This window comes from Bactrocera dorsalis, chromosome 1 (assembly GCF_023373825.1).
Source record: "Bactrocera dorsalis isolate Fly_Bdor chromosome 1, ASM2337382v1, whole genome shotgun sequence".
Lineage (NCBI taxonomy): Eukaryota > Metazoa > Arthropoda > Insecta > Diptera > Tephritidae > Bactrocera > Bactrocera dorsalis.
In genome coordinates, this window is record NC_064303.1 from 97,707,974 (window position 1) to 97,721,296 (window position 13,323).

A 13,323-nucleotide genomic window follows, 5' to 3' on the forward strand; every position below is an offset into this window, starting at 1 on the left:
ACTGTAGAGAATGAATAACTCAACAATCAAAGAAAAAGCAGATCCCTAAAAGCTATAGATTTGCATACTTACAAGTATACTACATAGATTCCAACTAATAGAATCTAGTATCATTTATTTAATCAATAGTAATTATTTACTTCACATAGAATTGATAAACTACACTGTGCGGCAATAACGAGCAGTAAGTAGAGAGAATTAATTTTTTGATTCTCTCATATAATTATTTACCTTATAGGAGACAGAAATACATGTATCTGTATGTATATTATTAATCATATTCACGAGAGAGCATACGAGAGCTACTATAAGAATAGAAATTTCCACCCTGCTTGTAGATTAGTGTAGAAATTTCGAGAAAGAGCGTCCGGAATATTCGATGAAGAGCCATTTTGGTATAAATACCAGCTGTGAGCGCTCTTCGTTTCAGAATTGAATAAGCAAGCAAAGCATTAACAACTCTTTGAGAGATTGTAACAAACAAACGTGAACGTGTTTTTAACACAAAGTGATATAAATAAATTATTTTAAAAGTTCTACAAAGTATAATACTAAAAAGTTTATAGTGAAATATAAGTACAAGAAAAACACAAGTCAAAATGGTAGCAATCGGCATTGATTTGGGAACAACATACTCCTGTGTTGGTGTCTTCCAACATGGCAAAGTGGAGATTATCGCCAATGACCAAGGCAACCGCACAACACCCAGTTACGTTGCCTTCACAGATTCAGAACGACTCATTGGCGATGCGGCGAAAAACCAGGTTGCCATGAATCCAAAGAACACAGTATTCGACGCCAAACGATTGATTGGACGCAAATATGACGATCCGAAAATCATGGAGGATGTCAAACATTGGCCTTTTAAAGTGGTGAGCGATGGTGGCAAACCAAAGATCTCTGTCGAGTACAAAGGTGAGAACAAACGCTTTGCACCAGAAGAAATCTCATCAATGGTGTTGACCAAGATGAAGGAGACAGCTGAAGCATACCTAGGCACAACAGTATCAGACGCCGTCATCACAGTACCAGCATACTTCAATGATTCACAGAGACAGGCGACTAAGGATGCGGGTCGTATTGCTGGTTTGAATGTGCTACGAATCATTAACGAACCCACAGCAGCCGCCCTGGCCTACGGTCTGGATAAGAATTTGAAAGGTGAACGTAATGTTCTGATCTTCGATTTGGGTGGTGGTACTTTTGATGTATCCATCTTGACCATTGACGAGGGTTCATTGTTCGAAGTGCGTGCCACCGCTGGTGACACACATCTTGGTGGTGAAGACTTTGACAACCGACTGGTCAACCACTTGGCTGAAGAGTTCAAACGAAAGTACAAAAAAGATCTGCGTTCGAATCCAAGAGCATTACGTCGTCTACGAACAGCAGCCGAACGTGCCAAGCGTACCTTATCATCGAGCACTGAAGCCACCATCGAAATTGATGCACTATACGAAGGAGTGGACTTCTACACGAAAGTGTCACGAGCTCGCTTTGAAGAATTATGTGCCGATCTATTCCGTCAGACCTTGGAGCCCGTGGAGAAGGCGTTGAATGACGCGAAAATGGACAAAAATCAGATACACGATATTGTATTGGTTGGTGGTTCCACACGTATTCCAAAGGTGCAGAGCCTACTACAGTCGTTCTTCTGTGGCAAGAGTCTAAATCTTTCAATCAACCCGGATGAGGCTGTGGCGTATGGGGCAGCCGTTCAAGCTGCTATTCTAAGTGGTGACAAGAGCAGTGAAATCCAAGATGTGCTATTGGTCGATGTAGCTCCATTGTCCTTGGGTATCGAAACAGCTGGTGGTGTTATGGCGAAAATCATTGAACGAAATTGCCGAATACCATGCAAACAAACTCAAACATTCTCAACATACTCAGACAATCAAAGTGGTGTTACAATCCAAGTGTACGAGGGTGAGCGTGTGATGACCAAAGACAACAATCGTTTGGGTACTTTCGATTTATCGGGCATACCACCAGCTCCACGCGGAGTACCACAGATTGAGGTTACCTTTGATCTGGACGCCAACGGCATTCTGAATGTATCAGCGAAGGAGTTAAGTTCAGGAAATGCCAAGAACATCACCATCAAGAACGACAAAGGACGTCTATCACAAGCCGAAATCGATCGTATGGTGAACGAGGCGGAACGTTATGCCGAAGAAGATGAACGACAACGCAATAAGATCGCGGCTAGAAATAACTTGGAGAGTTATGTATTTGGTGTGAAACAAGCGCTGGACGGCTCTGGTGATAAATTGAATGGTCAGGAGAAGAGCGAAGCGTTGAAAGCTTGTGACGACACAATCAAATGGCTCGATGCCAACACATTGGCCGACAAGGAAGAGTACGAAGACAAAATGAACACGCTCACCAAACTCTGTTCACCAATCATGACAAAACTACATAGTGGTGGTGCACAAGGAGCGTCTTGCGGTCAACAAGCGGGCGGATTCAATGGTGGACATGCTGGACCCACCGTTGAGGAAGTAGATTAAACTAAATTATTTTAGAAATAGATATCTTTGTAATTTAATGTATTAAATTAAGGTCTTAGTTTTTAAAGTTTAGCAATTTTAATTATTTCTAGAGCAAACAATCATGAAAAAACAAAAAAGACTGAAAATATAGAAAATGAACAAATTGAATATTTAAAAGTAACTTTCATTGTTTTAATGTTAGTAGAAGAATTGGTAGATGGGTTTTCGCATTAATTTCTAATCGCCTTGACTTATATTTGAAGGAACTACCCAGTGTTTAAGAATGTGAAGGACGCATTGTGAAAATCAAATTCATTTAAAATTTTCTGTTTTTGCGTATATGGTCTTTAAATTTCTTTAAATTTGCTCATAGTCGGCAAAGTAGACGACCATGAATCGGAAACAGTCGGTAGAGCAGTTTGTCAATTTTTCCGCCTCCCACCAGCCACAAACACAGCAAACCACGATCTACTGGGTCGATATTACAGTTCCACTAAAACAACGCTAGTACAAAAGTACTTCTTCAGTGGCAAATGCGATGGGACGGAATAGATTTAAACTGAATAACCATTGATGGTGTTAAATAGTAATGGAAAATATTCTAAAGAACATAATGGTATATATAATAGATAATTTTTCATATTATTTTATAATATTTTTTAATGTGTCCTCAAACTTCAATCACTTAAAGGAATGTGCATTGTTTTAACAGGAATAATACTAATCGTTGGGTAATTTTTAGTTATTTATTTAGATAACTAATTAAATTCTTTTTCTTGACAACGACAGGGAAATCGTAAAAAGAAAATATGTAAAAACCAACTTTTCCTTTTTATTTCCACTGATAGACGGTTTTTTCCGGATAGTAATAGGACTAAGTCGATTTAAAAAAAATTATTGAAGCAATCGTTACAATTCTTTAAAAATTCTTTAATAGACTCCTTCTACGGCGATGCAGCGCTGGCAACGCGATTTCCAAGCATTGCAGGCGCCACGGAAGGCATTCTCCGGAATAGCTTTGAGAGCCGAGGTGTATGTATGCTGCTTAGATCCCCTTTTATCGGCCTTTTCAGGCAAGGAAACAAAAAAAGTCCGGAAGATCACATATGGGCTGGAGGGTGGCTGCGGAAGCGTTGCGATGCCAGCCTTGGTTAGGTAGTTGTTCACAAGAAAGCGGTGTGAGCCGGGGCGTTGTCGTGGTGCAACTTCCAATCGACTGTGATGTCTAGTCGGACTCGATGGACCCTTCGTTTGAGTCTTGAGGACCTCCACGTAAAACTTGGGTGGTGAACGATGCCTTTGTTGTCAGAAAAGAAAATGAGCATTGTTTTAACTTTGAATTTGCTCATTCTTCCGGTCTTCGTCAGTGAAGTTCAATTGCGGCGGAAGAACATCAGTCCTATTACTTTCCGGATAAACCCTGTATACTTTTATTCTGTCTGATGCTTAGAGAGTTTCATATAGTATTTCGTATCTTTTATACCTTGAGCAGGATATGTATTTCCAACGTTTTCCCAGAGGGAAACGTGACATGATGAAATGTCAAGCCTTACTGAACACACTGACAAATGTATTTTGCTAAGTTGGTAGAACTGTCCTTAATTAAGATGCCATATATGAGCACGATCTGTGAACTAGTTTGTACAGTTTGACATGCAAACAAGTCACAATCATCGGCATGGAATCCGTTTTCAGTCGATCGAAGAGAAAAAAAAAACAAAATTCGCTGAAGGAGCTGAACGCCATCCCAATAAGTACTAATGAAAGATGTTACGGGAATGGACAATCGTTGGTATTAAATCTGGTGTGAATTGAAGGCGATAAAATAAATACTGAAGAATAATTAAATATGTATTTTGGCTCTCATTTACAATTTCCATGTATTTTTTTTGTCACTATTTATAACATGGGGTTTCTTATGTTTTTTTTTCTTTATTGATCGTTTCAGTTGATTCAAGAAAGTTTCGCAAAACTTTTTACATTTTATATTTTAATAATAATTACAACTACATAACAATTTTCATATCAATTTGAATGTAATATTGTCATTAATAATATCTTATTAATATATATTTGTATGTAAATGTACATGTGTATGATTATATCAACTAGTACTAAAATGCACAAATATGTCTGTATATGTATGTATGTAAAAGCATAAATTTGCGATATACAAACATACAGAACAGAATTTATATTTTAATTTAAGTCACAGGTATATAAGTTGATCTGCATGTGCTAGAGATATGGTTACAGCAACACGTTCTAATATATATAGTTACGTGTAATACATATGTATATAGTGTTTATGTAACGGTTGTGTGGTTAATGTTTTTATATAATATTTCGTGCCTTTTTATAAAAGTAATTAAGAATTTTTATAAATACCACACAGACCTCACTAATAAATCAAGTACATCGAATTTGTCCTTGTTGTTTTTTTTTTTTTGTTTTGTAAAAATCAATGGCACATGCTATAAGCGCACTTAAGTGTTAACTATTGTACTTAAGTACGTACAGAGGTGAAATTGTAGTTATTTTTGTTGTTGTTGTTCTCTTTTTGTTTTATTGTACAATATATTTAATTAATATAAATATTGAAAGCAAAAAGACTTTAGTTTGAGTGCGCCGCAAGAGCAATTACAAGGCAAAAATTATAATTACAATTTGTTTGTTTTTGTTGTTATTTTAAACGTGCGCCTAAGTTCAATAGCAGTTGATTACATAATATTCTAATACGTATTTTGTATGTACATACAGATATCACTACCACTACATATGTAAGTGTCATTAAATTAATTAATTAATTACATATTTATACACAAATAGTTTACGAAATCTTTGGATATAACAAACAACAACTGTGAAAATTAATATAATTTAAACAACAATTTTTCAAATTTTAATTTTTTTAACTGAATTTTTCAAAATTTAATTAAAATTTTTTTTTTTAGTTTTAATTTTTCAAATTTTATTTTATTTTTAAATAAATTTTCGAATTTTTTTTAGCTTTAATTTTCCAAATTTTAATTAAAATTTTTTTTTAGTTTTAATTTTTGAAACAAAATTTTTTTATTTTTAAATTTAATTTTTTCAAAAAATTGTTTAATTTAAAATTTTTTATTTTAATTTTTTTAATTTTAATTTTTTCAATTTCATTTATATTTTTGATTATTTTTTACTAATTTTTTTATAATAGTTTTATTTTTCATTATCTTTTTCTCTAATTTCTTTTTTAATTAACCAATACTCTTTGTTGATTGTTACTTTCGTTGTCTGTTTGTTGTTGTTTGCTACTTTTTGCATTTTTTGCTTAAATTATAGTTACAATAAATACTTTTATAATTAGAATTTGATTTGTAAATTCTTTTCTTTCTTCAACAGATCTGTCGGCAGTTTTCGTGCACGCGTACCTATTCGTTATATAGTACGGTATACATATATTACTCACATACATAACTTAGGTATGTGTTGTTTTTATATTCCGCGCATCTTGTAAGTTTTCACTACTTTCAAGTTGTGTTGCAACAGCTGCTTTCTCCTTCTCTTCTGCTTCGAAATCGATTCTACGTGGTGGATCGTTGAAATCTTGCACCTCACCCGACGCCCAGATCACATAGACAATGGCGGTGACGACCAGCACACCGAAAGCGACCCAGAAAACAAGACGCCATTCGAGCAGCGAGGCCTGAAAGGATATAAAACAAAGTGAGTACAGAATATTTCTTTACTTTCGTATATATATTTAAGCTGGGAGGTATTCTAAAAGCATTATAGCCCCGAAATAGATTTTTGAATTGATTCTGGTTGGACATTTTGAATTGATTCATTATAGACGAAATGATCCGAAGATAAAGCTGTTTAACAAAAGAGTGTCAATTGATGAGCTTGATCTCATTGTCGAGTTCTCCTTAATCTCTTATAAAATCTGATGACATATCAAGCTTTTTTGCGCTTCGACAGTCAGTGTTATACTTCTAATTGGTGAAAAGCTTTCAATTTTGAAAAGCTCAGTCTAGGGTTTCAAATTTATGGCTACATAGTGTTGTACTTTCCCTAAATGCTGAAAAGCTGAGCTTAGTCTGGGGTTCCAGTTTTACAGTTTTTCCATTCCGCGTGATAGATTTATTTTTTATTTTTTTTTTGCATTTTCAACTTACATTTGGCGTCATCAAGCCGACCAGTGATGGCGAAACAACGCCCGTAATCGCACCAATACCGTTGGTGATCGCCATCAATGTGCCCGCATAGTTGGGACTCATATCGAGCGGTGTAAGCTTCATGCCCGCATAGAAAGCACCCATAAGACCCATGCAAATGGTGAACAGTGAAACGACAGCAATACGATCACAACCAGCATATGAAGCGGCAACCATGAAGATCGCTGGGCCAAAGGCAGCTAAAGTGGGAGAATAGCAATTAGTATTTTTAGGGACAACGAACTATAACGAACCACTCTTTTACTCACCTAAACCAGTCATCATCTTGCGCACATTGGTGATGTTCATGATTTTACGTGAAATCAACCAATCACCAACGAAACCGGAACCCAACGAGAAGATCCACATCATGGCGTATGGTAGTGAAGAGTAGAGACCGTTAGCTTTAATGGAGAATTGCATAACATCTGCCATGTATTTGGGCAAATCAGTAACCATAATATAGAAACCCCAATCGTGACCGATTTGTGCTGATATCAAAGCCCACATTGGCAAACTGGTTAATATGGCGCGCCATGGTGTAGGTGGCAAATTCTTGTTGCGTCCAATGCTACCCATATGCTTGGTTAGATACTCCTTTTCGCTAGGTTTGATGAATGGATGTGTGGTTGGGTCACTGTAGCAAAGGAAAGTCTAAAAGTAAATACAAGAATATTTTATTTTATATACATATGTTCTAAAAGTTTGTATGTCAGCAGTCCACTTACGAAAATGACGAACCATACAAGTCCAATACCACCGAAGAAGTAGAAAACCACAGGCCAATCGTAAGCGTCCAACAGTATACCCGACAACAGATTACCCAAAATTGTACCGACTTGTCCGCCACCCAATACCAACGCACCCAATTTGCCACGCTCCTTAATCGGTACCCATTGCGCCAATAATACGCTCAAAGCCGGGAAGGTGGTACCCTCACCAATGCCCATCAGAATACGCACAACAATTAGCCAAGTCGCACCACCATGTATGATGGCGAGTGGTGTAATGACGGTGAAGAAAGCTGTGGACAATATACCCAAACTGAGCGTCCATTTACCACCAAATTTTTCCGCCAATAGACCGCCAGGAATGTGCGTCAAAATGTAGCCAATATAGAAGGATGAAAGTATATAACCCTGTAACTCTTCTGACCATTCATATTCACCGCCACTCTGTAAGAATTATATACAAAATGTACGCTGATTATTTACTTCATGCAACATTGCATCGTAAACTTACACTTGATTCCGTGTCTAAATCGTCCGCCACGCATACTGCCGTGCTACCGTCATCGTCTGTGTGATTTTTCTTAACCACTAGCTCGGTAATAGCTACCGAGAGACATATACGCATCGTATATGCATTGAGTATGGCAAAAAAGCCCATGATCGAAAGGATCACGCGCTGAGGTACGAGGAAAACTGTAATCAAAAAATGAGAAAAAATTAAATTAATGTAGGTTTATTAATATATATTTGGAGTTTAGTTAGCATAAGAAATTGCCGTTAGGATTGCTTTCAAAATTTCGGCTGCTAGTGTTGTTTTAGACCTTAAAGTTTAGTAAAAAAAAACTTGACATGAGGCTTACGTCAGTTTTGTTTGAGGTTTTTCTCATTTTTATGGCTTTTGACTTTTGTTCGCTTAATATATGTCTATACATAGTATAATTGGTTCTAAAGCTTTTAAATCCATTTCTAAAAATGTCTAGCTTTCATCTTAAATCGGCACCTAAGATTGATCTCATAAAGCATGATCTCAACATATATCATATGACGAAATTAGGTAGAAGTAGCTTTATATAGGAGTTGGGAATTTTGTACGCAGTTAGAAAGTATTAAATATATTGTTTAGTAAATTAGTACATAATACTCTATTACGTCAAAAACTATGACTCATGTTCTCGACGGTTTTTTCAATAGGTCATTAATCAAATTACCCGATTTTGACATTGTCTTCTAAAACAAATCACAAACCTCAGCAAATTCAATTTACTTATACAAAATTTGTAGTTAAATGCTTAATTATCTCAGGAAAAAAATACCTTTCTGTTCCACTTAAAATCGCATGCTTCACTGATTGCATGTTAGTTGTCACTTTTGTAGACCACACGTGAACCCCCACTCAATTAAAAATATGTACACATACAGTAGTGGCAAGAAATATGCCTACAATAATATATGACAAGAGTATTTTCAACAAAAGTTTGAGAACTCAATATCAAAGATTGTAAAAATATTTTTGTGCATATACTCGTACAATTTTTTGTTATTAAATATATGTAATATATGCATCCCTATTTAAGAAAAAAAAGCTCTTCAAATGAGCTTTTGCCTGCAGCTTTTTAATTGTTTCGCTTTTTTTGCGTGCTACTGTGCAATTACGGAAATAAATGTACGCCATCTATTTCAAATTAAATTTAATGAAGTGTACTACAATCACACAATCAACACTATTCGTGTCAAATTATCGAATTAACGAAGGGGAGCAAAAAAATTAGACAATGTGTGCGCTCAATGAGTGAGTAATTGAATTGTAAATGTTTTTTGTGATATTCTCATGAGCTAATCAAATTGAAAATTTCAATAGACCATATTTGAAATTACTGTTATAATAGTGTGAGCTCAGGTAGAGAATATTAGCGAATGCCTAAATTCACTCTAAATTGTTTCAGTTGTAAACTAAACACGGTTAGAAGTTTGAAAGTTCTTTTTTTGGTTGACATACATAGTTTCGGGTAGAAAAAATCCGTTTTTTAACAAATATTTTAATGAAATTTAAAAATGTATCGTCAAACTTAGAAAAATAACCGAATGTTTCACGAAGCTTTCGAAGTTGGTTTAAATTTCACTCACAAAAATTCGCAACCCTGTCTTTGTTGAAGATTCTCTCTTCAAATATCTATATGTGTTTGAAGATATGGTACTTGTACTTAAGTTAAAAACATAGAAAAATGTGTGGGAAAAGAAATGCTGAACAAATTTTATTGAAGACTTCTAAATTATTTACTCGAAAAGCAGTCTAAATCCGGTTCAAATAATTTGATACAGTTTTTTCATTACATATACATATGTATTAGAGCGGGTCGGCTTCTTTTCTATAAAATCGTGTATGCGGAAAATGTTCTGAGGATCATTCTAAACAACTTTGCCTAAGGGGCTGTTGATTTCAAGCCAACGAAATCTGAATAATCCGTTATATTGAAGATATATGTTATAGTTGTACAATCTGACCGATTTCGACAAATGATCAGTAGCATATCAAAATGCACCTATGTATTAAATTTCATTCGGTTAATTCAATTGCAGACTCGAAACCAGTTTTAGACTCAAAGTCCCTTAGCCAAAGTTGCTCAGAATGAACCGTAAAACATTTCCCGCATACGCAAGATTGAGGATTTTTGGCTTCCCGTAAATCAAGCCGCTCTAGTATGTATATATATAGTATGTGCTTGATTTTTTTGTTGTAATCGATTTGGAGAGGTTAAAGACCTCTATTAATTGAATAAAATTATAAAATAGCGTAGAACAAGTTAAGCTCCTCCAATTTTATTTTTATTGTATTTTTTTGTTTTTGATTTCATTATATATTTTTTTTGTTTTTGTTATTATTATTTGTTTCGTTTTTGCTTTTTTGAGTTAAAAGACCTCATTGAAGGTTTGCCCTGTCTCTATTCGCATACATAGTAAACTTGCTTCATGAAAATGCAAATTTTTATTGTGTCGATTTTAGAATATCATTAGCACAATGCACTTATTTTTGTTGTTGTAGCTTAGTTATTTGGTACGTGCAATGTGCAGACACGCTAGTTATGCTACTTACATACATACATACATTTATAATTAGGTTAAATAAAGGCAAATTACATGAAATTAAAATGGCAAATAAATGGCATGAACGTGTAATTGTTCTTATGTGCATATATACATATACATACATATATAACAACATATATATTTTTTGTTTGTAAATATATATAACCGTCTGTTGTCATATATTTCTTTATGATTAATCCAAGACGGTAGACCCACAGACTATTACCGAACATACATTTGTGGATAGATAGACAATATGGGGACTTAGATTTCCACCTCACCCAAATACTCAGTGGCCATGGGTGCTTTAGAAGCAACCTACACACCTACTAGGTATAAGGAAAATGCTGAAAACCATACTTGGAGGTGGTTTCACGGTGAATAATATAACAGCACTTACATATATGTATGTATATGTGCAAGAGCTCTGTAAAATTGAAAGCTGTCAGTGAAGCATCAGCTCTAATCATGGTAATATTGAGACATTTACAACAAATTAGGCGTCAGTCAGTTCGTACAATACAGAAGACATTTCTTTTCTCCATGAAGTAATAATTACTCTAGTGGTCCCGTGGGAGAGATATGGGATTAGTTTATGTTTGGCATAATAAACTTTAGTAAACTTAAATAATGGATTCAAAATCGCAAAAACAAAATTTCTTACAATTTCAGTATTGTTTGAAATTACTTTTATTTACACATACATTTTCAGCAAAAAATCTCTAAAAAAAAGTTGTTTCATTCTGCGCCAATAAAAAAATATTTTTATCAAAAAAAGTAAACATTTTGTGCTTTTCATTCATAACTTCGCATTTATTTTTGTTTTATTTTCTGTGCTTTGTATTATATAATTACTTAATAATAAAGGCGAATGTGTAGTCTTTATCTGGCGCAGTCTAATACAAGTAAATTTACATAATTATTGCCACCTGTCTGCTTTTTGGTTTTGGTTCATATATAATTTTTTATAAATGTGTATGTATATATATATTTCCTGTTAAAAATATATATAAAAAAGAAAATATAAATATTCACCTGTCAATATCTGCCATTACTTGTGTTTGTATGTCTGTATAGTATGTATGTATGTATGTTTTGCTGTGCACGTTGCCAGAGTTAATCATTAGAAGCGCACGTTGCAAAAAAAGATAAGTGATTGTAAAAACGCATTTACTGCACTCTCACAAATTAACAAATGAAAATAAAATATAAAAAAATACACCCACTTTCAAAGTACTCAACTCAATTCTAAAAAATTAATTACTTAGCAAATACCCTCATTAAGCGCTACGACTTGCTGACTTTCGTTTTAAGTTCATTTATAAAATTGTTAGCAGTGAAAATAATATTTAATAATAATTTTTTGCTCATATTGCTTCAACGCTAATGACAAGCGCTGTAATTAAAATTGAAAAATAAGGATATATTTTCAGGTTTTTCTTAGAAATCCATAGCTTTTGACTAATAGTATTTTTATATTGTATGTAACTTGTATGGTACTTCAAAATGCCATTTCATTTTGAGTATTAATATGATTATTACATTCTATCACGCTCCACCCTAGTATTTTTCTCTGCTAGTTCATATCGTAACTTCACAGCTTACAACGGTAATTTGTAAGCTCATTAGACTGGCAATCCACATTTCTATCTACATATGTATGAATGCTTTTAAATTTATGTGATTTTTTATCGCTGCACGTGACTTTAGTGGCTTTAGAATAACTAGTTCTACTGCCACGAAGTTTATTAATTAAGAAAACTCTAATTTCCTAGAAGTTGACGTTTGAGAAATAACTCAATTAACCCTTTTGTGGCTACACGATGCTTAGCAAACGTTTTTATAAATTTTGTTTTTGTTATGAAATTGTAAAAAAATGTTTATCAAATTATTGCATACATTATATAAAGCGAAATATTACTATCTATTACAATAAACTAAATCCTTTGGAAGCACGCCTTTACCTTTCTCGAAATCAATTCAAAATGTACTTTTTTGGTTTTCTGTGACATTCGTGCTCATTTTTAGCTACTTTATTTTAAGGAATTCATTGAAGGGTTAAGCATTCGTGTGCTTAAACAGCGCTTGCAGAATTCTATGCATTGTATTTGACGCTAAAATTATTTTTTTATTTTTTATGGCCTTAGTTTGTTTTTATCTGTAAATTACAAAAACGTGCTAAAATATTAATTTTTTAATTTAAAACTTTCAAGTATTAAAGATTAATAAACACCAAAGCTCGTGGTTTCCAAGGCCCTTATCATAAGAAATCAATTTAACCAAGCAGGAAATCTTAAAAATTTTGCTACAAAGAATTATTTTAAACGATTTAGCAGGCACACCTAGTGTCAAAAAATTTAAAAAAGATATTTTTTCATATTTCTATAGATTATACCTTTAAATAAATTATTCTAAAATGTTAAATGGATATCTCTAATAGTTTTTAAGTTCTAAAATGTAATCGATCAGTTCAAAGATCATCTTTAAATGGGGTTTTCACAAAACCACATTGTCCAAATTTTCTTGCGTGATTACTCGAAGAAAGACTATCAGTATCAAAACCTTCATACAGGGACCTACAAGTTTTTAATCTGTTCGATCGACATTTTGTCAATTTTTGATTTTTTTATCATTGTTCTTTGTATTAACAATATCTTCTAGTAGAGATTTTTTATGTTTCATCCACTGCAGCAGTGGAGCACCTCATAGTTACCATATATGTATGTATAAATCTGTGTGAGATATGGATCTAATTTTATGCACACAATTTTTTCTCCAAAAGAAGTTGTTCATTTTTGGAAACCGCCAATATCCGAT

General features: G+C 33.9%; 2 protein-coding genes across 3 annotated transcripts in view; one reads left to right on the forward strand and one right to left on the reverse strand.

The window, feature by feature from the left end:
* Positions 1-420: 420 nt before the first annotated feature.
* LOC125775804 (heat shock protein 70) lies at positions 421-2,673 on the forward strand. Its single transcript, XM_049446619.1, has one exon. The coding sequence runs from the start codon at positions 600-602 to the stop codon at positions 2,508-2,510; it is 1,911 nt and encodes a 636-aa protein (XP_049302576.1). The 5' UTR covers positions 421-599; the 3' UTR covers positions 2,511-2,673.
* A 1,649-nt stretch (positions 2,674-4,322) lies between these two features.
* Positions 4,323-13,323, reverse strand: part of LOC105234115 (putative inorganic phosphate cotransporter) — a 29,090-nt gene continuing 20,089 nt past the window's right edge. For both annotated transcript variants that reach the window (XM_011216385.4, XM_011216386.4), the window contains exons 3-7: positions 7,934-8,115; positions 7,420-7,866; positions 6,961-7,345; positions 6,653-6,891; positions 4,323-6,180 (exon numbers count right to left, since the gene is read on the reverse strand). In XM_011216385.4, coding sequence (XP_011214687.2) covers positions 5,953-6,180; positions 6,653-6,891; positions 6,961-7,345; positions 7,420-7,866; positions 7,934-8,115 — 1,481 coding nt within the window. In that variant the 3' untranslated portion in view covers positions 4,323-5,952. The remainder of the gene's footprint in view (positions 6,181-6,652; positions 6,892-6,960; positions 7,346-7,419; positions 7,867-7,933; positions 8,116-13,323) is intronic.